Below are 24731 nucleotides of genomic sequence, written 5' to 3'. Positions count from 1 at the left end.
ACGATCATGGTTTATGCTGGTTTGTCAATTCTCATGAAGAAAGGACCCAACTAAAACCTCATTATAGCCCAAAGACATGCTCTCAAAGCGTTCGAGAAGCTCGTGCAGCTTCTACCGGCTACAGAGAAGGCAAAAGTAAGTATACTCCATGCTCCACAAAGGTGCCAAGCACTGATGCTATGCTACATTATCGCAGCCTCAGATAGTCCTTTTGGCGGGGGAACATACACCCTTTAGACATGACACCGATCGCGAGATGCCATTCAGACAGGAGTCCAACTTCTACTATCTCTCAGGATGCACCGTCCCTGCCTCCTTCCTCCTCCTCGTTTACCAGGCTTCGACATCGCTTTCAAAGACCCCTGTCATTGATCTGTTTATCCCAAAGGCAGAGTTGGCAGACATGATGTGGAGTGTACCCCCACCTTCGCTGGAAGTGGCTAAGCAGACGCATGAGGTGACAAAGGTCGATCACCCAACTGCTCTACCTGAAGCTATTCAGGATCTCGTAAAAGCGTTTCCAGAAGCACTGTTCCATACTCTTCCCAGGAACTCGCCCCTTTTCCCAGAGCTTCCAGAGGAGTACACGTCTGCTGTATTGTCTCCTAGTAATCCATCTGGCGCGGTGACCGATGCGTATCTCTTGTCAGCTCTCCATCGCGCGAGGTTAACAAAGGATGAGGATGAGATTCGGTACATCAAACATGCAAACGAGATTAGCTCGCGTGCACATGAGGTCGTCATGAGAGTTCTAGGGAAAGCCGTGCAGGGAAAGATCCAGAAAGAACAAGGCGCTGGAGTTGACAGACCACTTTTGCCTGGAGAATGGCTCATCGAGAAAGAAGCTGAAGCAGAGGCTATTTTTGTAGCGTCATGCAGAAGGGAAGGGTACGATCTTTTTTAGCTGCGACTTTGAAGAGCTTGAGCTGATCTAAATATCAGGGCTGTACATCAAGCTTATTTGCCTATAGTCGCTGCCTCGACAAGAGCTTCAACTTTGCACTACTGCTGCAACGATCGTGAATTTTCTTGGGGGCCTGTGAAGCCTCACGATCATCACAATCGTAACGAGTTTGCTCACGGCGGAGATCGAGAGCTGAATCCGCAGGTCTTGCTCATTGACGCTGGATGCGAATGGAACTGTTATGCTTCTGATAGTACGCTGTGATCTCTGATACAGTATAATTTGAATAATTGGACTGATTCACTTGTTACAGTTACCAGGACTATGCCTGTAGGCAATGGTGGCAAGTTCACGCCCGAGGCAAAGGCTATATATGAACTTGTACTTGAGATGCAAAAAGTGAGTATATTTGTATGTGTAAAATCATAATAGTGACACGTCGAAGCTTTCTATGGACATACTCCGCGCAGGCCTCCATTGGGATGCTGTTCAATTACTGTGCCATCGGACTCTCGTTAAGGGTTTCCAACGCCTCGGCATCTTCAAGACGCCCAACTCAACCAACTCGGGTTCGTGGAATGCCGAAGAGGCCATCCTCGCCTCTGGCGTGAGCGCTGCATTTTTTCCTCATGGTGTAGGCCACTCTTTAGGCATGGACGTACATGATGTGCCGAGCGCGAGTAAGCCAGCCGTTAATGAAACAATAGGGAAGGAGGGAAGCAGGGGCAATGAGGCATTCTATGCGTACTTGAGATTGCGATTGCCATTAGAGGAGGGTATGGTTGTGGTAAGTGTTTCGCTATACTAGTTTTCATTTGTCTATCTGCTATGTTATGGTGTCTGACTTGGTTTTTTGTGCAGACTGTGGAGCCTGGGATTTACTTCTCGCCCCATTTGCTAGCCCCTGTGCGTGACTCGAAGCACATCGATCACGAGGTGCTCAAGAAGTACGAAAACGTCGGCGGAGTAAGGATCGAAGATGTTGTGTTGATTACTAAGAATGGGCATGAAAACTTGACGACGGTGAGGAGCGATGTAGAGTGGCTGGAGAAGGTTTGTTCAGGAGAAATCTGAGGGGATGGGATGATGGAAAAGAAAATTGTCGCTGCTGTGTATGATAGTTGTAGGAATACCGTATGGAGTTGACATCTTCTCATCGAGACCGCCTTTGCTTCTGATCACAATCACGGCCTAGAATTCATCTGCTGCAGTATATGTGTTTCACATATCCTAGGAGGGTGCAGGTCTGGTGATACACTTACTATCTTGAATATTACTAATACTTTGAAGTGCTCAGCGCTCTCAGAATGGTTACATTTTTATGACCCGTACTTTCCGGCGAGCTCATTGACATGCTCATGCAAGTACCGTGCTTGAAATAGCTCTTTCCCCAAGTATCGAACAGCGCTCAGCGATGTCCAACCGCGTCAAAAGTGCTATCATAGAGCAGCCTCAGAGCACTTTTTGGCTCGGCTAATGTCGGACATCAGTACAGATGAGAGTCTCGAGAGTCGAGGATCATTACAGACTATCAAGATAATCTTCGAATTTGGGAGTGTAAGCGCAAGTACGATGTATACTATAATGGAATGATCCCCGACTCTAAGCGTTAGTTGAGGAGGGTTCTGTGGGTAGCAAACGGCCATCGCTCTGTCGATTGCTCTGCAAAATGAGGTAAATTAAATTTCTGATTAGTAATGCTGTGTTCTTCCTTTTTTTATGTAATTACTTCCTTTTCTGTAACATATTGCGATCCGCATTATTTACACTCCGACTGTATAGTTTGTATTTGATCTCCACCACTATTCATTATTTAGGACTCACACTGTTCCCCAGACTCCAAACCAGTCAACATATGTGTGTACATCTGACCGAAATTGTGATTAGATAATTTGATTATATAATTATCCAAGACTTTACTGAAACTTGAGTTGAGCATAACACATATGGCTGGCTGGCAAAACTTGTAGTGGTGCCAGATTTTGGTTTATTTGCACCACCAAAGATTGCCACCGAATCTGACGTCTTTCAGTTGGCTAAAGTCAAAAACAGTCTGACTGTTCCCTGACTCCATTTATGGTTAAATTCATAACAATAGACCAATATTTTGAAAGATTATATGCATAGGAGTTTGACTGACTTTCCACTGAGTTGATTTGAGTTGGAATATTAGACTAAATCTTAAAAAAAAAAGGCTAAACTGATGTGGTTAGACTCTGACAGAATCACATGCTGGTAACCAGCACTGTAAAATTATTCACACTCTGTTTTTTCTTCCTGTATGTGTGCTCTCACATGGTGGTTTATCAATATCCACTTAGCTGTACTGTTGTTAACTGTCGGTTCAGATGGGAGGCTATTCAGACATCACAGAGGTCACACAAGCCAAGCTGGAGCTCCGCTTGGCACTATCGGTGGTTGAACATGATTTTGAGTGTGGTGCACCTGAACTTACTTTTTGAGATTGTAGTACCTTAGTAGAGTGTTACTTTCTTGAAAGTCACGCACATGGAAGGAGCTCACTCATTAATTCAGGATTTTGTGCTAGGAAAGTTGGAGTAAGTGGTAAGAATACATAGAACTGCAATGGTTTAAGTTGTTGAGGGAAAATGACAGTGGTTTTCAGAAATTTCCAAACAGCCCCCCCCCCATCTGAACTGATGGTAAACAACAGTATGGAGGAAGTTGTTGTGTCAATTTGGACACCTGTCTGTGTTTTGATGTGCATACGGTTTGCCAGAAAAACAAAATAATGCCAATTAGTAAATAAATAAAGCAAAATAACAATATTAAGGTTCTGCCACCTTCCCCAACTCTGAACTTCAAGTTTGCACTGGTGCAACTTGCATTTCAACTATACCAACGACATTCCCATATGCCACTGCCAGTGCTTGCATACTATTACTACTGCCTGCTTTCAGCTAAGTCATTAGTCTTTTGACCCAGCATTATATATAACAAACTGTTACTGTGACAAATATGCAACTTGACCAAAAATACATTGATTTCACCATCACTTTAAACTGTGATCTGTCCTGGTCTTAATATACTGTATGGACAACAATGCAGTAGCGTTGCACACAAAAATTCTGGTTATAAAATGTTTCCTGAAGACAGATGGCCCACTAAGAAGACCTAGACCTTCATTGGGAGATGTTGGACTATACTTCATAATAATGGTGTGAATCTTTGTACCAGCCTAAGGAAAATGGGTGTTTTTTTTGGTAACATCATATCATCTTCTATCAGTATCAGTAAACAAACCTGTATATGCTCTTGAAAATGAAGTTGGCACAACAGTTTTCATGCACAGAGTTTTAGCATTGCCTTAAGATTTGTTTGTGTTTACCCCAGAGTCGGGGATTGGCGCTAGGCGCCGCTACGATTCGGACCCGCAGGCAGGATTCTACACCATGGCTATGCGGCGCCGGGAAAGGCACCATGAGAAAAGAACGTCGGGTGCGAATAGTAAAGTGCATGATCAACGAGGACTGATCAAAAGGTGCTTCGAAGTTTGTGGATTGCCATACGTGTAGCAGGATGGCCCAGATGTCGGATTCGCGGATTCTTGGTGGGATGTGCTTATGGTTAGCTGCCATAGATGTTCATGCAGGTATCACATCAAGTGCATATGGATTTGCGTCGAGGCATGAGACCAGACAGAAAGTAGAAAGGCGAGAACGTATGTTCAATGTAAGAGAGGCTCTTGCACTCGACGAACTCGGGCGGGAAGCAACGATTACCCCAGCGATACACAAGCCGAACGGAAGTTGGGTCCTGCCTTGTTATGAGCTCGATAGGACAGGGTCGGATGTGATACCGCCTGATCAAACCCAGCGGTGAAGCTGATGAAGTAGGAGAGCCGAACAGCTTCAAGAAGAGATGAACAGGTTCGACTGGTACAATCTTCGCCTGTAGATGCGTTGGATAAATAATTGTATCCGTGCGAGCCCTCTCAAAGGTTCCATGTTCACCTTTGGTGGGCATCAAGTCTCTGAGGAGTCTATCGTCAGGCTCCACCTACTGGTAGCCTCATCGTCGGTTTGGCAGTCTGAGTCGTAGAACCTTGATAGAAACGGGGGCTTTACAGTTTATCTCTGCATATAAGGAAGGGTTCCAAATTCGAAGAAAAGAACGATCGTTTCTCGATACGTGGAAAAGCAAGCAATATATCATCACGAATGGATAAAGTATGCTCAAATGGTTTGTATGTTCTTGTGTCCTTGGAGTGAAGACCACGCAGCGCTGAAAAATCTGGAAAGTCGAGTGCAAAAAGTGCTCCAACGCTAATTCAATCACAGCTGTGGCGCCACAAAGGCCTTCCATATAAGGTAGATCAAGTTCAAGATAGAGCCTGGGTCGAAAATATCTTTCTAAAGCTTGTATTCATCCCTGCCGTGGAATAGCTACCTTATGCATCCAATAGATATTCTAGATCGAGAGAATTCGAAGGAAGGCACGTAATCTCAATGAATGGACTTCTGTCACGGAATGCCCAAAGGAATACATCCAGCCACTGGCACCTTGGATTTCTAGAATATTTTTATCCATAAACGTGACGAATGTTGGAATACTTAGAGAATGCTAAATTGTATAAAAGCCTCGCACTTCAATCGACCCTCCACCAGTCACTTTCCCTCGCCCGCCCTTGTACAGACACTCTCTTTCACAGTCGCTCCCTCCATACCAAAATTAAGTCACCATGTTCGCTCGCATCTACAGCTTGTTCTTCGTCCTCTACTTCTCCCTTCTTGCTCTCGCCATCCCCTCTCCCGTGGATGTCGTCCGTCGCGAAGGAGCAGCCACTAGTACTAGTAGTACTAGCAGCAGCAGCAGCAGCCAGTGCAATACTGGGTCGCTCCAATGTTGCGAAAGTACTCACTCGGTAAGTCGCATATACACCAGATTTAGATAACTCAGGCTGAATCTGCTCCTTGCTCAGGCCAGCAGCGTATTCACCGCCAGTGCCCCCCTGAGCATCCTTGCTGCCCTTGGCGGAGGCCTTTTGGGTGTCAATTGCTCCCCGCTCGCTCCCATTGGGGTTGGCTCCGGTGCTAGTTGTGCCCAAGAGCCTATTTGCTGTAGCGGTGATTCATTTGTGAGGATTTTGCAGTTTTCCTTTTTGTTATTTCCTCAACTACAATCAAATACAGAGCGGCCTCATCAACGTCGGTTGTTCTCCCATTAACGTCAACCCTTAAAATCAAGAATGATGTTTTCCCATCCTTTTCTTCTTCAAAGACAATTCAGACCACTTTAGTAACTACCAGTCTTGTTATTTTCTTCTTGCACCGAGTACAGCCTTGCGTACTTGTAGTGCTTTCCAATTCGATGTGTATCGGCTTTTATTTATTACCATCGTTGTTATGGATAGAGCCGGTCCTGTACAGATTGTCGTTTATATACAAGGTCAGATTTGTCCCAGCTTTAAATAATTCCAATATTTTTAAATTCGTGAAAACAATGTTTGCCGTGTGCCAGGTTATCAATTGGATAGAAACTGACACAATAGTAAGAATGAGAGTCATGTCAATCTAACCGAAATCTAACGCACAATTTCATTCGGTACGCGTAGTCCTCGGCAAAGGATCGGCATTCTGAGAAACTTCCGCGTCGATCAAAGCGTGACAAGCAATGTCCATATATGGAAAACTAGGTTCGAGATAGTGGATGTATTTTTCTTTTACTAAGATCATGAGCTCGATGGCGGCGCTGTGACAGAACTGCAAACCCCTCTTTGAGTTTATTTGTGCATCCCGGTCTGTTTATCGCTATTTTACACAGAAAATGTGTCCAATGGGAAGTGGCGCAGACAGCGTGCAGATTTATAATGGGCCAGAAACTTGAACCTTTATAAACCTTGCGTCCACCTAATTTGTCCCCACCTATTCCATCTTCGTACCTGTCCATTTTTTCTTACCTCTCCCATTGTAGAGGCTCTGGAGTCATCATGCACGCCCATTTATCTATCTTTCTCCTTGTGCCTTTCTTTGCTTCATTCGCAGTCGCTGGTCCGACTTTCAGACCTGGGAACACCACAAACCACTTACCCGTAGTCAAAGATAAACCATGCGCCAACAACATTACCACAAAAACCACCACTACAGCTTCTACCATGTGCAACACCGGCACTCTCCAATGCTGTAGCAGTACTCAGAGTGTGAGTAGAACTAGTCGCCTTGTATGTGTACTCATTCCCTGCGTTCGAACTTTCAGTTAAGCGACTCGATGAGCTTATTGAGTGGTCTTCTTCCACTCGGCGCGGTTATCGAAGGCTTGGTCGGTATGGGATGCTCGCCCATACTTCCTATGGGCGTTGGTTCAGGCACTAGCTGTAACCAAGAACCTGTCTGTTGCAGCGGTGATACATTCGGCGTAGGTTCTGTAAAACATTGCCCAATCCAGTATCTAATTACATGTCCATAGGGTCCCTCTGGTATACTTAACCTCGGCTGTTCTCCTATCAACGCATTAAAACTATAGTGACTCCATTCACCATGACAAGCGAGAGAGTGAGTCGTAAACGAAGAGTGTAGGTTAGCGAAGAGGACGAAGGACACTTTCATTTTATTTTTTCTCTCTTCAAACTATGCGCATACAGGCGAGTACAACATTGTAATGCTTTCGAATTTCGATATGTTCCATAATCCAGATGATACAATTATTTTTTCATGTGACGGCCAGACTGCGCCTTCTGTAGTGCAGGGATTTTTTGGAGCACCATAACTTCAACAGTACCATACTATGATTTGCCGAGTCGAACCAGCCAGTATGATAATGAGAGCCGCATCGGCTGGCTAGCAAAGGGTGCGATTACTAGTATTGCGGGTCATATGCAACGACGATTGAAGCGTATGTAATTATATCATCGCCATCAGGTTGCACCGCTCTGATACTACTTGCCTGCCTATAGTTTACTGAGGCAAGCTGTATGACAGGACTTGCGCTCTTCGCTTGGATGAGTGGAGTTTGACGTGCTAAGACTGGCACAGTGCTGCAGCCGAGTCGAACATTATCCGTCCAACTGTTTTGACTGCATATACTAAATCCCCGCATTTTTTCAGCCATACTCACTAGTATTAATCGTTTTTCTGCGTGTGTTTCCATATTCACGATACACCATGGAAGTTGGGTAAAAAAAGCCAGTAAGTTTGAATTTTCCTCAAACGGCCGAGTCTTCACCGCCGGGTGACAGTTATCGTAGCATGGTCTCAGAACGCAAACCTTATGCCGTGCCTTCCATAGCTCAAATACGATCGCAATCATAATGGGCTCCTGTTCTTCTAGATGAGTATGAACCGAAGAAGAAAGGCGAGTCCTTATCTTTGTGTTTAATTGGTTCTTGTCATGGCTTTTGGCCGCTAGTGTTATGCAGCCTCAACCCGACAAGCCCCCTTCGACTAAAGGAACACGTCGATATCACCACCCAGGGAAGCCTGGGTAGGAGGTCAGAATTCTACGCGATGTGATTCAGAAGTCATGTTCACTTTTGTGTCTCAAGTTTAGTGGAGATCAGATAGGCGCCACATATGAAACCCTACTAGTTTCACTTTTTCAACTTCTCCAGTCGAGACCGTTCATCCTGAGGAATGCTTTCGCTAAGTCCTCCAAGTGGCGGCCGATGCATTGAAAATGTATAAAAGTCAGTACTTCAGGGAAAGAAAGCAACAGGGAATTTTACCATCCTTTTACAGCTTCACCAACCAACCTCTATCATGTTCGCTCGCATCTCTACTGTCTGCGTCTTCCTCTTTTTCGCGCTCTTCGCAGCTGCGACACCATCTCCCGTTTTTGCGCGCGGTTCAGGCAATTCTGGGCAATGCAATACCGGACCCATCCAATGCTGCAACAGCGTTGAGAATGTAAGTTTCATTAATGATATAACTTTCCGTGGAGTTTGTTTTCATACCGATCCTACAGTCCAACTCTGCAGGCCTCTCTGGCTTCTTGGGATCGCTTGGGATCCTTGGTCCTATTACTGGGCAAATCGGACTCAACTGCAACCCTATCACTGGCATCGGTGCCGGACTTGGCCCCCAGTGCACCTCGCAGCCCGTCTGCTGCACTGACGCCCATTTCGTTAGTATTTCATTTTATGCGACCTTACTCAGAATGCTCACGTTTTTATCGTCATCACAGAACGGTCTCATCAATGTGGGTTGCAGCCCGATCAACATTTTGTGAAGAAGGCATTATAGTTATCTTGGGGTAAAATGGTCTGGGTGTCGCAAAATGTGACCAACACGTGTTTGTGTTCATTTCTTACTCGTGTTTATCATGAAGTTTTTGGGTTAAGTAGTCCACGGATTTTGTGCTTTTCTGTAGTTGACTGTCAGGGAACTCCTAAGCTCACTTTCGACCCCCGCCTTTAAGTGATAGGACAATCAATCGATATCAATGTGTCCAACCCCTATGAGCTTCGTCTAACAATCCGACATAAGTATGTCAACGACGAATGTGAATGCGCCTGCACCATTTTCTCGTGAAATCATACTCTCCCTCACAAAGTTTAACAGTCGAATAATTGTTTGGCTTCAAGTTTGCTTATATTACCTCGATATGATGCTTTACATAGTTCGTTGGGCCTAGAAACGTCGAATCTATTCTCCAGATATTTACAGGGGAAATCACTCATGGATGGTGAGAGTGGAATGTGTTTGTTCGTTTTCGGAACGTGGCGGGTATCACTGCGACCATTTGGAGAGGGATTTTCGGGAAGAAGAGAAGACGCGATTGCCAAAACGAGGCAAAAAGATAGGGAACAGAGGATGAATAGAGAATTGGGTAAGACCACAACAACAAAAGAATATGAATATAGAAAAAAAGAAAAGAAAACTGAGAAAAAAGAGAAAAAGAGCTAGAGATATGGTAGATGATGGGAGCAAAGTTCGACAGATTAGATGGAGAAGAATGGTTGCTCGCTGTGCTGTGCCTGTTGTTGTTGCTGCGCAAAAGGGTTATGGCTTGGTGCGCCCGTCTTTTGTGCAACAAGCCGGCCAGCGTCGGTGTGCCCAAACCTGGAAGACAACCCTATCAGCATAAATGGTAGCGTTAAGAAGCAGATAATACACACCGCAGTTGTCCGGTATTTCCGAAAGTGTCCTGCCCATCCTCTCTGTTTGCAAAAAGATTTGCAAGGTTAGCATGTTCTTGATCTGCACGTGTTGGCTGCCTCTGCGAACCAGCTCCACCTGGCGATTGCCCTCCTGCTGGGGATGGCGACGATGCAAACCTCGAGGGAGATGCAGAAGACGCGTAAGATGGCGCAGACGAGTTGGCGTACGTGCCCTGCAGATTGAACGATGGTGCATCCGAGGAAACTTGAGAAGCAGGCATATGCGTGTTCGATGGTACGGGTGGTGGCGAGAAAGACGTAGGAGCAAAAGGGTTGTTTGAGCTGTGCATAAAGTTGGAGTACACCCGGTAAATTAACAAAAGAGACAATGGAAACGCACCCAAACCCAGTTGGCTGAGCAAATAATTGCTGTTGTTGCGATTGTTGCTGGAATTGATTGAGCTGCTGCTGACGATACCACTCTTCCTGCTGAGCTGCCATTTGTGCTTGAGCTTGTGCCTGAGCCTGAGCCTGTTGAGCCTGAGCCTGAGCCTGAGCCTGCGCCTGCAGCTCTTGCTGTTGCATCCATTCCTGTTGTTGACGAAGATATTCTGCCTACAGTATATATTCAGAAAGTATATAGTATGTGAAGAGTCACATCAACAAACCTGCATTGCCTCTTGCTGAGCTTGTTGTTGATATGGATTGAAAGAAGTAAATTGCGGCTGCATCTGGGTGAATTGAGGCTGCAACCCTGTCGCATACGGTGTTGGATCCACAAACGGGAAGGGATTGTTTCCGTTTCCATTTCCATTTCCATTTGATCTGCAAGATGAAACTCGGTTCAGCAAGATAGCAGAAGGGCGAACGATGACGCCTACTGATCGTCAAACAATGCAGAGGCATTCGAATCTTCAACTGCCTTATTCCTTTTAGCCTCTTCCTCTTCGCTGAGCCTGATCGCCTGCTGTAGATCTCGCTCTTCCGCAGTCATCTGACCGGCTTTTGCCTGCTCCTCTGCAAGCGTACGCTTGCTCTCTTCTATCGCACGGCGCAGCTCATCTTCATCTTTATTCTGATTCTGGCCTCGTCGTCCAGGGGGAGGTCCTGCAGGAGGCGCATAAGCTCCACGAGGAATGCTTTCATCATCATCTTCCGCACCGCCCTGACCACGGATCATACGGTCACGCATAGATGCGCGGGAGCGGCGCTCCTCGCGTAGACGAGCCTCATCTTGCAAGAGGTTCGTGATATCCTTAGCTTTCTGTCGGACATTTGCTCCTTGATCTTTTCCGTCTTCATCGATGTACTGGAATTCTTTGAGGGTTTTGATGATATAGACGTTGTCACGGAAGTATATGACAACATTTTCGGAGCCAGCATGGAGGCAATAGTCTAGAACTGTCAAGGACTACATAAACGATAGCGCAGTTGAGAAAGGGGAAGTCGATAATATGGTAGACAATGATGTGGCACCTTGAAGACATGACGCCAGTTCTTTCCCTTGTCGTTGAGTCTCTTATCAAGCATCTCCATGATCTCGACGAAATCATTCCTGAAAACGTAGAGCCATGAACACTATATGGTATACTCGGATTAGATATTTTGAACAGGAGCTCACTGGTTATATGTTAGTTGAGCAAGCTCATTCATCTGTGTCCCTGAAGGACCCCACGGATCGTTTGATGTTGCATCCCGGACTTTTGCCTGCGTGTCTGAATAGCCCTTTGTGTAGTTTTTGGCTACACGAAGGGCACCTTTGCCAAAGTGCTGTAGAGACATTGCCTGCAGCTAGTGTTAATGATGATAGTCGCGAATAGAGAACAAGCCTGACAGCTGTGTACGATGCGTTTACTCGGTCCGTGTCTTCGAGCTGCGGCTGATTAGATAACTCGACATATTCTCACAGTTGGCAAAAGTTGATGAGACGCCGATGGTGAAGCGGTTATCATGCTTGCCTTCCAAGCAAGCGGCAGGGGTTCGACTCCCCTTCGGCGTATAGTTTTTTTAAATATCTCGAACTATCTTATCCCACAGGTCACTGGAGCCACTGGAAAAGCCATACTATTCATCGATTAAAATTGATTATCAACACCTGTGATGTCCATTGTAATCGAATAGCAACCACGGGAGGTGCAATGATAGCAATCCCTACAGCAATGGTCACCTTGTAACGTAGGGACTACTAGTTGAAATGGAAATGTCTCCTGTCTATGACTAGAGCTACCCTGGTTTCCAAAAAATTCTTTGTATTTTACTCCACCAGAGGAAAGCCTATCACATATACAAAAGGCGTTACACAAAAATTTTACCTGTAAGTAAAATGCTACCCAGACAAGGTCGGATTTCTCTCAGCCTAATATCACAGATAATTTTCGAAGGAAGCATTCAATAATCAGTACTCGGGAGTGTATGGGCCCGCATGCAAGAATACGAACCCTTCAGTTACATTGAGATATGAACACCCTCGTCTGCTTGGGACAGGTGGAATGAATGGCATTTCCTAAAAAAAAATAAAACAATCAGATCCCGATGATACTGATAGTCAAGCAATCAAGTTCTGAGGAACATACCTAGGCCCACAAGAACATCAAAGACAACGTACCTTAAGAGCAGAGGAGATGGGTAAAAATAAATAAGTCATGTTATATCTTGTTTATATATTCTTGGAACCATGCATCACATTGCACGAATCTTAAAAATCTCTATTTTCAAATAAGCAATGTGATTGAGGATCCTTGCTACTGTAGTGATGTTCCAAAACGTATCCTTGAGAATTCTAATCCAAAAACAAGTGAACCGTGTGAGGAGTGGGACATGCACATAGCGGTAAAAGCACTGATAATTATAGCGCAGATATGTTCCAGCTACGCAACAGGGCAACAGGGTAGGGGGGTATTGAAAACAAAAATGGAATAACAAAAAGAGACCGAGTGTCCATAACGGCTGGCCAACCGATGCGGGAGGGTTTGGCGATAAATACGCAAGGCATAGATCGTGCAGGGTAACACCGACAAGGCAGTAATGAACAGAAGGAAACGACATCAAACGCAGATACCCTGGGAAGAAAAGAAAAGCATTTATGCTAAAACCCTCGTCACACCTCCCAGGAACGCCATCGTTGCTGCGAGCGCGCCCGCCTTGCTGAAGACTACCTGACTCACCGCACCACTGGAAGGCTTGGTGGTAGAATTGCCACTAGATCCCAGACTCGAGGTCGATCCAGAAGTTGATCCAGAAGTTGATCCAGATGAGTTCGATTGAGGTGTCCCGCCTGTGACAACAGTGGTACCGCTGACATCTGTGAGTCAATGTGGTCAATGATTGCATCGTAAAACAAAATGAATTTATACACACAAGCTTCAAAGGTAGGCAGCGAGTAGTTGGTCTCAACGTAAGGCTGGGTCTGGTTGTTGGCCACTCCCATAGGAACTAGGTACTTGAATGCTGATTTCAACTGATCATAGAACTTAACTGCCTCAGACATAGTGAAGTTGTTGAGCTCATGGGTCAGCATAATCGTGCCGGACTAGAATGCAGATCATGAAAGATGATGACACGAACAGTAAGTATTTGAAAATAGTGTGAAAAACATCAGGCAAATCAACTCACCGTGCTGAATGTCCCATTCTGAGCACGGGCGATCAAATTCATGTAGTTATCGTCAACATCTTGATCAGTAATGCCATCGATACCAGCCTTCCAGTCGTTGGAGTCATACTGCCAGATAATTGTCTTCAGTCCAAGAGCGTTCGCGATCCAGCGGATACGGTCATCAACGTCACCGAAGGGGGGCTATAGTAACATGTACAATAAGTAGGCGAATGGGATATCAAGATTGACAACATACCCTCCAGCAGGTGGGGGTAACTCCGACAACCAATTTGATCATTTGCATCTATTTGATCGATCAGTCCAATCATATTTGTAACTTATTCGCATGAAACACTGACAGCTATTTGAAAAAGTTCGTCAGTACGAATCAACCAAAAATCAGACATTCGGGATGACTAACTGTAATAGAGTTCCGCAAAGGCCTGCTCGTTTGTCAACGAAGTCACTATATGGTGAATAGTCAGCACTTTGTCTTTTTGTATGACCACCATAAAACGTACTGTAACGGTGAGACCATGTGTCTATGAGAGATTATAAATATCAACCACAATTTTAGTCATTGGACTAAGGGAAAACAAAGACAAAACTTGTGTACTTACGGACGCAAATTTCGTGACCTAAAACCAATACATTCGCTCAACATCACGTAGCACACGATATAGTCAATGGTGGACTCACCATCAGTCAGGGCACGCTGTGCCTCAAGAGGCCAGTTCATAACATTGCTACCGATGTAGAACATAGCTATCGTTGAAGTTTAAGATATTCATTCGCTGATGAGTCTGAAGCGGCTTTGACTTACTGGCTTTTTGATTGTTGTCTTGCAAATAATCATAAAATGCATTGTGGGAGCAGTTGGGGCCATCATCAAATCCGTAGCCAAGTGTGTCAGGCTAAGAATAGAAAATACTATAAGCCACTTGTCAGTAGTTCTGTCTGTCAGCGCGCACCTCAGATACACCCGCCATGTCAGGCTTAAGTCCAGCGACCTTTGGAGTCGTGCACTGATCATATGTCCACCAGCAGTCTGGGTCGGACGATGAGTACGACAGGCCTGAGAAGTTACCCTCTAGCGAAGCCGGTTGAGTACCCTTGGGTGCGATGTTGGGGATTTGACTCGAGATACTGTTATATTTGGCATTCGCAGCTGTGTCGTTTGAGAGAATGGAAGCTGGCTGCCAGTTCGTGGGGAAGTTGTATGCCGCTTCAGAGACGGGGGGATACCAATAGGCAACGCACTCTGCGGTGCCATCTAGTAAGGCACACGATGTCAGTATCTGAAGAAGAAGAAATACATCACAAAGGGGGGTTGGCGTATGGGGAGAAATGTAAGAACATAGTGCAGAAGAGTAAATTTGACCAAAATTCGAGCTAGGTACTGGAGACCTGGTGGCTGGACAGGTTTTGGAACAAAAGAACTTTTCTCTTGCCGATAAAGCATCATAATAGATGATGAGGTACTCTTGCGTCTAAAGTACAACGAGCAGAATCCAGAGGATACTTACTGGTGATTGCAGCCTCAGCAGTCTCTGTAGTGCGGTCTTGAGCACTGGCGGAGGAGACGAAAGATGCGACCAAGAAAGCGGAAGAGACAGAAGAGGTGGTAAAGAACGACGACAAACGCATTGTGATTAGCAGAAACCTAGAGCATACGCTTGTGTGGTGGGTGGTGGTAGGAGACAGACAGATGATGGAGCTTTAAAAACGAGGCGGTACAAATAATGGCGACGAGGGCGAGGTCTATATTTAGTGGTAACGGCTATTTTTTGCTGCTATTTTTTGCGGGACCAGGGATTGGTGTGGGTAATTGATGTGACAATGATGGGAGGCGTTAGCACGGAGCCGGCCCTTTTCTTTTACCGTAAAAAGCAATTTACGGCCATTGTTGGGACCTATACTAGTAACCCGGCCACGTTTTGCTGGCATTCCGCCCTGGTAATCGGTGCCATCTTCGTCCCTTGTAGTCTCCCTTGCCAACCCGTCTATGATAAGACATGGCTGGCTCGATGTATCTTTGCCTCCATGGGCTATATGCACATGGAAAATGGCAATGTGCTATTCAAGAAACACCAAGTATCATCGGCCTACGAAAGCGAAATCTATTTTCGAACCCAAAGTAGTCACATTACTCGGGAGCGCTTGCCTTAAGTTCTCCCCCTGCGCACCGCTCGGATGATTATCGAGTTCCAGTCCTAGCGCCATGGGGCCTTGTCAGACGAGGTCCCCATGCTCCGACAGGTTACGTGCGCATATCAACACGATACGGAACGTCCCAAACGAAGATTTTATCGCAACGTTTGACTAGTTGTTCGCCTGGCATTTCACAGCTCTCCTGCAAGAGTATATTTCTGGATCTTCAGTAGTTCAGTAATGCGCATCACGATCTATCCATGCGCTAAAGAACCCACCTTTTACTGCTGAGTTAGATAACACGCCAATCGATGCGAACCGTTGCCTTCCGAATACTCATCCCGTGGTCAGTATTTATAGCAAGTGATAAAAGGTGGTCAAGTGTATGAGTAGCGATCATTCTTATGTTAAGAGACTTCCTTCGTTGAAAGCCAGGAATATCGCAGCACGCAAGAGCACATAAATAATATCAACCATGAGTGGAGTACATCGTGTTGGTGGTGATCGTATTTATAGCTATAGGCGTGTGGCAATTCAAAGTTTACAGTAATCTGCATGTATGGAGTTGTAATCATATCTTTTGGTTATACGTTTGCCTTATCACTTTGTAATTATACCCATGTCTTCACTCTCAAAGGCCGAAAAATCATACATCCAGTCTTCCTTGCTTTCCAAACCTCCATTACGTGCAGACGGTCGCGCTTTATACGACTTCCGCGCAGTAGCACTCGAAACAGGTGTAGCACCGTTGGCTAATGGAAGTGCTCGCATTAACATTGGCAGAAACGCACACGATGGTGGGGGAGGCACAGAGATATTGGCTGCTGTGAAACTGGAAGTTGAGACAGTAGCGGATGGGGAAGGTGTCGATGGAGGAAGAGTAGTGGGCACGGTATCTTGGTGCGCCTACTTCGTCTTTCTTTGGTTTCAATTTTATGTGTATTTCTAATTGATCCCATGCAAAGGCAGCTCACCAGCCGCATACCCGCACCTCCCATCAGGAGCATTGGATGATCTGCAACATGACCTGACATCTGTGTTGCATGATACAGTGTCTCATCCATCACTGCGACCCAAAAACTTAGGTATCATACCTGGAAAAAAATCGTGGTTGCTGAACCTCGATGTAATCGTCTTATCTGATGATGGGAACGTGTGTGATGCACTATTCATGGCAGCAAGAGCAGCGTTGTGGGATACTAAAGTACCGAGAACAAGAAGTGTGGAATATCAAGCGAAGAAGGCTGGGAACAATGCAGAAGGAAATCGAGACATAGAAATGGATGAAGAGGGCAAAAGTGGATTCGATACTAGGATAACAAAAAAAGTGACCGATTTCGAACTTCCTGATTACTGGGACGAAGGGGAAATCTTGGATGGGCGGAATATATGGCCTATATGTGTGACGTTAAATCTGGTCGGTCTTTATGTTATGAAATTATTTTCCGACAAATTAGCTGACATATTTCCTGCAGTTGCCTCCAGTGTTCTTCCTCGATGCAGCACTGCAGGAAGAGTCTTCCATTCCATTACGCCTACATCTAATGTTCTCATTGCCACCTTCTGAGAAACCTCGCCTGCAAACATTCCGTTTGCTGGGTCCTAGTGGCGTTGACGTTCCCCTGATTAAAAGCCTAATAAAAGTAAGTGGATATCTATAAATCAAATTTGTGCTCGGCTATAGGGACTGTGCTGACTACTTTGTGCAGGAAGGTGAAGTGCATGCCCGTAGCATCTGGACTGCTTTGGATGCAAAACTCAAGGATGAGGATATAAGACGGAACCAGAAGGCCAGAGATAGGTTCCTCCACCGATAGCGGCATGTACACTATCACAAAACAAAATGATACTCATCACTGGCTATTTTGAATCATGAGATGGAGATCAATGGCTTCTCATCGTCAAAGACGAATCCCTTTCGAGGTCTGCATCACTAATTTCTGCTTTCTAGGAAAGTTTGAATTATCCTTCAAATATAAAAGGATACAATCGACTCATGGACAAAGAATGTATGATATTCACGTCCAGCTTACTGTCACTCATAATCAGCCCTTATTTCTTCAATATTTTTCGGGGAATCGTCGGTGTTACGAACTACTCTGATCAGCGGTCCGACCTATGATGTACAGGTGACCAGGTGAGGTATTTTCTGAGTTTCATGATATAAATATCAGTCTGTTCAGGATGAATGAGCGTACTGAATCAATCATGTCGTTTCTCAAGGTCTCTGGAACGAAAATTGTGAATGGTGACGGTAATGAAATCACTTTGCATGGTGCTGGTCTTGGTGGTTGGATGACGTGAGTTTGCTCATGCGGCATACATCACTTGGCTGACTTGCTGTTTACATGGGTTCTCAGGATGGAGAACTTTATCTCTGGTGGGCTTTGCTATATTGGTATGTTACTGTTATTCGCTAACGAAGGTTGTTCTAGGATACCCTGGTTGCGAATTTCAGATTCGAGAAGCTTTAGCTGAGGCTATCGGAGGGCGCAAAGCTGAATTCTTCTTTGACAAAGTGCGTGGCGACCTCGCTCCTTTCTTGCACTCGCAAACGCATGACTATCATGCTAGTTCCTGGAATATTTCTTTGCAGAGCCAGATGCAGCATTCTTCAAGTCGCTGGGTCTGAACTGTATCCGCATCGCTATCAACTACAGACATTTTGAGGACAACTTGAATCCCCGAACAATGAAGCCAGATTGCTTTCGCCATCTCGATCGTGTCATCGAGGCGTGCTCCAAGCATTCCATTTACACCATCATTGACATGCATACAGCGCCAGGTGGTCAGAATGGCGGCTGGCACTCTGATGCTGGAACTCATATCGCAGGTTGGTGCGCTCGCACTTTGCACGTCTCTACAGCCTTAAATACAGAAATTTTGCAAATCAGGTTTTTGGATCCACAAAGACTTCCAGGATAGGCTCGTTTGGCTCTGGACGGAGGTCGCTCGTCACTATGCTAATAATCCATGGGTAGCAGGATATAATCCTATGAACGAACCTGCTGATCCGAAAGGAACAGGACTGGTGCATTTCTACGACAGAGTACATGCTGCTATCCGCTCTGTCGACCCTAATCACACGCTGTTCCTAGATGGAAACACCTACGCAATTGATTTTTCTGCTTTCCCGGACGATGCCAAAGAGCGATGGGACAATACCGCATATGCTATCCACGACTATGCCATTTATGGGTTCCCGAAAACTCCAGAGCCGTATGCAAGGACACCTGAACAACTGAAGAAGATGAGAGACACCTATAAACGCAAAAGAGCTTGGATGGATGAGAAAGGCTTGTGTGTATGGAATGGAGAGTGGGGTCCTGTTTATGCCCGCAGGGAATACGATGGCGATGCGACTGACGAAATCAACGAAAGGCGGTATAACGTGCTGAAAGATCAATTGGATATATACCACGAAGTGTGTATATCTAAAATTTCTGGGTTATATATCTGGTTCAAATAATCATTGTTGCAGGACCAGCTCAGTTGGTCTATATGGCTCTACAAGGATATCGGTTACCAAGGAATGGTGTATGTTTCACGGGAAACACCTTACATGAAGCTTTTCGAATCTTTCCTTGCACGGAAATTTCGCCTTGCTGTAGACGCTTGGGGTACGAACGATAAATATGTCAAGCAGATATATCAACCGATTACCGATCTCATCAAAGATAACGTCCCAGAATCCAACAGGCACCTTTACCCCCCAATCTGGAGCTTGGAAGATCGAGTTGCCAGACTTTCAAGGACTATGTTGGTGGCAGAATACATGGTAAAGGAGTGGGCAGACACGCTCATAGGGTTGGACGAGCGGCAGCTGGATGAGGTTGCGGCTAGCTTCAAGTTCGAGAACTGCCTGAAGCGGGATGGGCTCAACAAAGTTCTGACGGACCATGCAGCATCATATAAGAAATAGCAATGTACTACTGTCCTTGACATCAAGGAAATTTGAGAAACATATGCTGTATTGCGAAGAATCCAGTATTTTGTATGGAGTAAATACGAAAAAAGACTAAGCCTGTCGACACTCAATAGCGGCCGCCGCGACTTCGTTGGTCAACAGGGGCGCCATCTCGAAACATAATGGATTGATTTTAGATGTTATCCTCTGGTTCATTTTCAATCATCTTCGCGTAGTCCTCATAACTTGCGAACGTTGGCAAGGCCCGTAGTTTCTTGCGCTCGCTAGACGCGGTTTCTTCTCGCTTTCTCTTCTGGCCACCACTGAAGCCGCCCCACTCCGCCTCTTCAGCATCTGAATCATCAGCGTCAGAGCCATCATATTCGATCAGGCCTTCTGCGACTTCGTTATCCAGATCTATTAGGTCCTCATTGTCGGACTCTTCGGCCAGAGAAAATGCATCGCCGCCCTTCGTGTTGATGTTCTCTTGACTGTCATTATCCGCGTCATCCCCGCTCATATCATCCAGGTCAGATGGTACGCTGTCACTATCCTCCATAAGGTCATCATCACCATCACCTGCCACTGCTGGCATTGTCGCTTTCATTGCCTTTCCAGAGTATCATTTGTTGGTAACAGCACACGCAAATTGGGACAACGTACCTTCCAAATTTCTGCCTCTTCCGCATCACTACCCTCCTCCTCCTCCTCTTTCACTTCTTCGCTCTCTTCAGCAGCAGCACTATCGTCATTGTCTTCGGCTCCCAAGTCTAAACCTGCATCAGAGCTTTCTTCCTCGTCGTCCAAGGTCTTTTTTGGCTTTGCTTTCTGTTTCTCGTTCTTCCTTGAAAAATATTTGTGGAAGAATACCTACCAAATTTTCAATCATGCGACACTTTAACCCGAAAAAAAAATGTACCTCGTCTACAGGAATGTTCTCCACTTTTCTCCTCCAGAATTTTTCATCATTCACCAGAATGCCACTATCAACCTCGCCCTTGGTTAATTTCACACCAATCCCATCAGCAGCACTAGCAGCAGGCTGCATAGCACTAGCACCTTTTGGCTTGGGTTTCTTAGGGTTTTTGTAGACGAAACGGTCCAAGAAATGAGAAAGTGTGTTTAACGATAAATCCGCGCTGGAGGTGATGGGCCGAGCATCCAGAAGTTGCTGGGCGTGCAGAGACACGGTGGGATGATAATGATTGAGGAGAGGTATCTGAAATAAGAACATGAGTCAACAATTTATCTTTCGTATTCCTCATTTGACCAGCAACGTACCAACTCGAACAGAGGGGAAGATGATGGATGGGCAAATCGAGGATCGCGCTTTTTCGGGTCATATTCCTCATCGTTATCCTTGCTCGTGGATTGTTTGAGCATATCGCGCATGCCCCGAACCGTACTGAATAGCTACATAAACGTAAATAAATCGCAGCGGATTCACTTGCTGGAGAACCTACCTCTCCGAGTAAGTATAGCCCACCAACAATAAACTCTGTGCTGCCTCCGCCACCACTAACAAGTATCTGTATAAATCTCCTTACAAAACTCTTCACCCTTTCTACGTCATCATCGGCTTTGAGAGATTTGAATAACAGATTCAAATACATAGCTTGCTTCGACGAGGCCGCCAGGCGCACATCATGAAGGGAAGCGTAGAGTGTACGGTAATAGCGGTCTGTGATAGTTCGTGAATGTGACGTGGACGTTGAAGGAGTTTGTGGGCGATTGGATGAGAGCGTAAAAGATATCTGTTGGATAAGGACGAGGGCTTGCAAAGATATGTTGAAGGTTGAGGTGTGCGTAATTAGGAAAAGAGTGTCGATATGTTTATTCAAGCTGACGAGAATATTGTTTTCAGCGTCAGAGCTATTAGTTGACAAATCATGACCCACCTAACGTCGGTAGCGCTTAGTTTTGCGTAAGGCAATGCGCGATTGACTCCAGCCAATATGGCAGAAATCAATTTTGAGTGGGCATCTTCCACTTCTGTGAAGCCACCTGCCCCGACCTCGACTGCAGCATTTTTCGGCTTCACTTTACCTTTACCCTTGGAATCTCTCTCTTTTTTGCCCTTCTTCTTTTCCTTGCCTTCGTCACCAGCAACAGTCGCTACTGGCTCTGGTTCGTCGAGACCGCTTCCTTCGCCAAGCAAGTCCTTGAACATCTGAAAGTAGACGTCAATAATTTGGAGAGCTACCTCTCTGTCGCCAGGGCCAAACACGATCTGATTGAACGTGATAGTCGCATAGTATCTAGCATGATCGTTTCCGGTCTTTTTTGGTTGAGGCGCTGGCTGAGATTTGGATTTAGATTTAGGAGCTTCATCAGTAAAGCGGATATGAGTATTAGAAGATGGCGCAGTCACGGAAGGTGCAGAAGAAGGTGGGCGGAGGATCAATGAAGTCATTTCTCGCACAATGATAGCTTTCATGAATGGGTGTAGTTGAAGAAGTTGAAGAAGGTGGTATGAGACGCGTGAGCAGACGGATTTTTCAGTGTCGCCCTATTACAAGTTGATGGTGAATATAGGTAACTAACATCTAAAAAGGACAGGACACATACCAACTTGTTAACCAGGAGGCGTAAAAGATTGTGCTCTTGCTCGGGCTTTTCAAGAAGAAGATTGTGTATGAGAGACAGAGCTTGCATCCTCACATATGATAATGGGTCCAAAGATAAGGTCTAATGATAAAGGCGTCAGCTTACTCTGCGGACTAATCGAATAGAGACGAACCTCGAGGATCTGCAGGATAGAAAAGAAGAACTTCTTCAACCAATCCTCAAAATACCAAAGCAACAGATGTTGATCGGTCACTGAAGGATGTAGCAGAGGTTGATCACGGAAATATCTACGCGTATATTTAGTCTCGACTTGCGTCTGACATTGGTCGCGAAACTTACTTGAGCTTCCTACTTGGCCCACCACCACCAACCCACCAATCCACTATGCATCTTAAGGCCTTCAAGCTCTCCTCTCTTCCACCCTTTCCCTTTCCTCTTTCTGCCATCCCTTTGAGGGTTTCCAGGGCCTTGATATTATATACTGGGCTGCTTTGCACAAGCAGGGTCAATGCGCTAAGCCTATCGGACAGAGTGCCAGACTGCAAGATCTTCTGCAGAAAAGAGTACTCTGACTTTGAAGATGTCAATGTGGAAGAGGAATGAGACTGATATGTAGAGGTCGCGGATGAATGAAGTGAGGATGCACGATCCATAAGGGAGGCAAGCTGCGTCGAGCTAACGGTGGGCAACGGGGCAGAAGAAGCAGACAACGGAGGTACTGATTCATACCACTGCGATGACAGTTCGACCACCATTGGAGGAGATTTGGTAGATCTGGGAGGCATACTGTCCTCCACAGAAGATTGAGGTCGATTCAGACTCTTGAAAAAATGTATTATATAATCATCCCATACACCGACATTTTTGTTGAGCAAAACACGAGTGGCGCAAGATTTGGCGACAGCACGTCCAAACCCAATGAATATCAGTGACCATGGAATCACTGCAGATCTTTGTACATTCAAATACATCTACAAGAGAAATATGGAGGTAAATAACGACTCTGACATTCAGGAAAGCATTGATAGTGGGAGTCTTGATAATAGTGCATGTTCAAATAAATTAAATGTGGTATTTGTGCTATATACTCTGTCATGTAAGATGCAGAGGATATTGATGGGAACTATGAGATTTATGAATACAACAAAAATAACCTAAAAGATTTCAATACAGTCAAACTTGTCATATCCCATAGCGGTCAGGACAGCTCAAAATCTATGGGTTGTCACAAGTTATGGGATGGCAGAGATGTATGAAAAAAATGGTCATAATGGCATAAATTGAATTATAGCGACTGAATACACTGAAGATTAGTAAATAGGTATGAGGAAAATAATGAGTAAGAAGGCTTAGAACCATTGCTTCAAACTCATCCAAGTGCAACTGATGGCAGAATGAAGCCAGAAACCCCTCCAGCTTTCATGCCAATGGGCCATCTTGCTCTGTCATGTATTCTGTAAGGAGCAGTGCGGCTTTAAGAGCTTCCCTACATGTTGGACATACACTCACTGCACCTGTAAGGACCATTTACATTTTCTTATCTTTTTGTTCCATGTCTTGGTTCTCAAACACTTTCCCCATCATGTGAGGAATCAATTTTTCTTATCGCATTCCCGTCATGTCGTGGTTAGCAGACTCGATCCCCGTCACTCCTCTTGCCCTTGGACTAGAGATTACAGCAGGTGTCTTATTACTTTTATCCTTTTTCTTCTTATTCTCTATTCACACTCACGTCCTATCGTACCTACGACGAGGTAGACTTGTTGTCGACCCTCGAGAAGATATCCAGATGACATAGCCATGATCCAGTGCTATGTCTGGGAATACTTCGGAGGAATATTGATAAGTGAAGAAGGTTGTGAGTCAGCGCCTTCTCATGGGCTTACTGATACAGCCAATCACACATCCCTTACCAATACATTTTCTCATACAATTAGTAAATATGATAGATCGGACCACCTTCTCCTTTTTTCTTATTGGTTAGCTAGCTGGTCAGACCACTTTCTCAGTTCTTCCCTTTCTCGGTCTGACCATTGCCGTTCACTATATAAAGAGGTACATACTCGATGTATTGTTCTCTAGTTCAATATTAGTTTGGATTTGCGCTCATACCGATACTCTTCATTCTCATACCCTGATTCACCGCCTTCCAGCAAGGACTTGACCAGGCATTGTGCTTTGTTATATAGCTTCGTATTTGTTGCCTGACACATCACACCTCTGGCTCTAGGGCTAGAGGTATCCTTTGCTACATCAGGAAAAATGGGGGTAGCTATATAGAGCAAATACAGAGCTATACTTGCTTATAGGTGCTTATAAAGTTGTCATAATTGTCAGACCTGTTATAAAACCTCTGGCATTTGTAGAGCCACATATAGGCTCTTATTGTTAGGCAACAAATATGAAGCTATATAACAAAACACAATGCCTGGTCAAGTCCTTGCTGAAAGGCAGTGAAGCAGGGTATGAGAGTTGAAGAGTATTGATATAGGTGCAAATCCAAACCAATATTGAACTAAAGAATAATACATCGAGTATGTACTTCTTTATAT

At 45.2% G+C, this 24731-nt stretch overlaps 10 protein-coding genes across 10 annotated transcripts; 7 read left to right on the top strand and 3 right to left on the bottom strand.

Moving 5' to 3' along the window:
- Positions 1 to 202: 202 nt before the first annotated feature.
- Positions 203 to 1978, top strand: SERLADRAFT_349935 (uncharacterized protein; the record flags this gene model as incomplete). The annotated part of the gene is made up of 8 exons (XM_007320031.1): positions 203 to 763; positions 839 to 888; positions 943 to 1039; positions 1097 to 1157; positions 1218 to 1303; positions 1350 to 1595; positions 1638 to 1691; positions 1766 to 1978. Coding segments are annotated over 8 exons (1368 nt in total), but the record flags the coding sequence as incomplete, so codon positions are not given.
- A 2319-nt stretch (positions 1979 to 4297) lies between these two features.
- SERLADRAFT_393542 (uncharacterized protein) lies at positions 4298 to 4966 on the top strand (the record flags this gene model as incomplete). Its single annotated transcript, XM_007320030.1, has 2 exons — positions 4298 to 4816; positions 4879 to 4966. One exon carries the CDS (start codon positions 4445 to 4447, stop codon positions 4745 to 4747), a length of 303 nt encoding a protein of 100 aa, XP_007320092.1.
- A 542-nt stretch (positions 4967 to 5508) lies between these two features.
- Positions 5509 to 6359, top strand: shl14 (hydrophobin; the record flags this gene model as incomplete). Its single annotated transcript, XM_007320029.1, has 3 exons — positions 5509 to 5789; positions 5847 to 6002; positions 6058 to 6359. 3 exons carry the CDS (start codon positions 5607 to 5609, stop codon positions 6103 to 6105), a joined length of 387 nt encoding a protein of 128 aa, XP_007320091.1.
- Positions 6360 to 6709: 350 nt separating this feature from the next.
- On the top strand, positions 6710 to 7713 carry slh13 (hydrophobin; the record flags this gene model as incomplete). Its single annotated transcript, XM_007320028.1, has 3 exons — positions 6710 to 7064; positions 7121 to 7279; positions 7331 to 7713. 3 exons carry the CDS (start codon positions 6855 to 6857, stop codon positions 7385 to 7387), a joined length of 426 nt encoding a protein of 141 aa, XP_007320090.1.
- An 857-nt stretch (positions 7714 to 8570) lies between these two features.
- slh12 (hydrophobin) lies at positions 8571 to 9082 on the top strand (the record flags this gene model as incomplete). Its single annotated transcript, XM_007320521.1, has 3 exons — positions 8571 to 8794; positions 8838 to 8983; positions 9044 to 9082. Coding segments are annotated over 3 exons (360 nt in total), but the record flags the coding sequence as incomplete, so codon positions are not given.
- A 409-nt stretch (positions 9083 to 9491) lies between these two features.
- SERLADRAFT_450566 (uncharacterized protein) lies at positions 9492 to 11773 on the bottom strand (the record flags this gene model as incomplete). Its single annotated transcript, XM_007320027.1, has 7 exons — positions 9492 to 9921; positions 9978 to 10301; positions 10360 to 10574; positions 10628 to 10784; positions 10841 to 11370; positions 11436 to 11514; positions 11581 to 11773. 7 exons carry the CDS (start codon positions 11739 to 11741, stop codon positions 9801 to 9803), a joined length of 1587 nt encoding a protein of 528 aa, XP_007320089.1.
- An 899-nt stretch (positions 11774 to 12672) lies between these two features.
- On the bottom strand, positions 12673 to 15309 carry SERLADRAFT_471296 (carbohydrate esterase family 4 protein; the record flags this gene model as incomplete). The annotated part of the gene is made up of 11 exons (XM_007320026.1): positions 12673 to 13260; positions 13317 to 13488; positions 13572 to 13754; positions 13810 to 13857; positions 13973 to 14019; positions 14075 to 14095; positions 14174 to 14191; positions 14253 to 14318; positions 14377 to 14467; positions 14525 to 14826; positions 15080 to 15309. The coding sequence occupies 11 exons, from the start codon at positions 15198 to 15200 to the stop codon at positions 13040 to 13042; spliced, it is 1290 nt and encodes a 429-aa protein (XP_007320088.1).
- A 938-nt stretch (positions 15310 to 16247) lies between these two features.
- Positions 16248 to 17578, top strand: SERLADRAFT_471294 (uncharacterized protein; the record flags this gene model as incomplete). Its single annotated transcript, XM_007320025.1, has 4 exons — positions 16248 to 16604; positions 16674 to 17121; positions 17180 to 17347; positions 17414 to 17578. 4 exons carry the CDS (start codon positions 16324 to 16326, stop codon positions 17519 to 17521), a joined length of 1005 nt encoding a protein of 334 aa, XP_007320087.1.
- A 334-nt stretch (positions 17579 to 17912) lies between these two features.
- SERLADRAFT_362272 (glycoside hydrolase family 5 protein) lies at positions 17913 to 19626 on the top strand (the record flags this gene model as incomplete). Its single annotated transcript, XM_007320024.1, has 6 exons — positions 17913 to 18004; positions 18065 to 18084; positions 18140 to 18222; positions 18279 to 18537; positions 18599 to 19128; positions 19186 to 19626. The coding sequence occupies 6 exons, from the start codon at positions 17913 to 17915 to the stop codon at positions 19624 to 19626; spliced, it is 1425 nt and encodes a 474-aa protein (XP_007320086.1).
- Positions 19614 to 22964, bottom strand: SERLADRAFT_450563 (ribosome biogenesis protein; the record flags this gene model as incomplete). The annotated part of the gene is made up of 9 exons (XM_007320522.1): positions 19614 to 20221; positions 20275 to 20481; positions 20531 to 20830; positions 20893 to 21024; positions 21075 to 21453; positions 21510 to 22120; positions 22180 to 22299; positions 22352 to 22466; positions 22519 to 22964. The coding sequence occupies 9 exons, from the start codon at positions 22962 to 22964 to the stop codon at positions 19805 to 19807; spliced, it is 2727 nt and encodes a 908-aa protein (XP_007320584.1).
- Positions 22965 to 24731: the final 1767 nt, after the last annotated feature.

Source organism: Serpula lacrymans, assembly GCF_000218685.1.
Source record: "Serpula lacrymans var. lacrymans S7.9 unplaced genomic scaffold SERLAscaffold_9, whole genome shotgun sequence".
Taxonomy (NCBI): Eukaryota; Fungi; Basidiomycota; class Agaricomycetes; order Boletales; family Serpulaceae; genus Serpula; species Serpula lacrymans.
The sequence above is the reverse complement of the archived record's forward strand: the minus strand, read 5'-3'. Positions and strand labels throughout refer to the sequence as shown.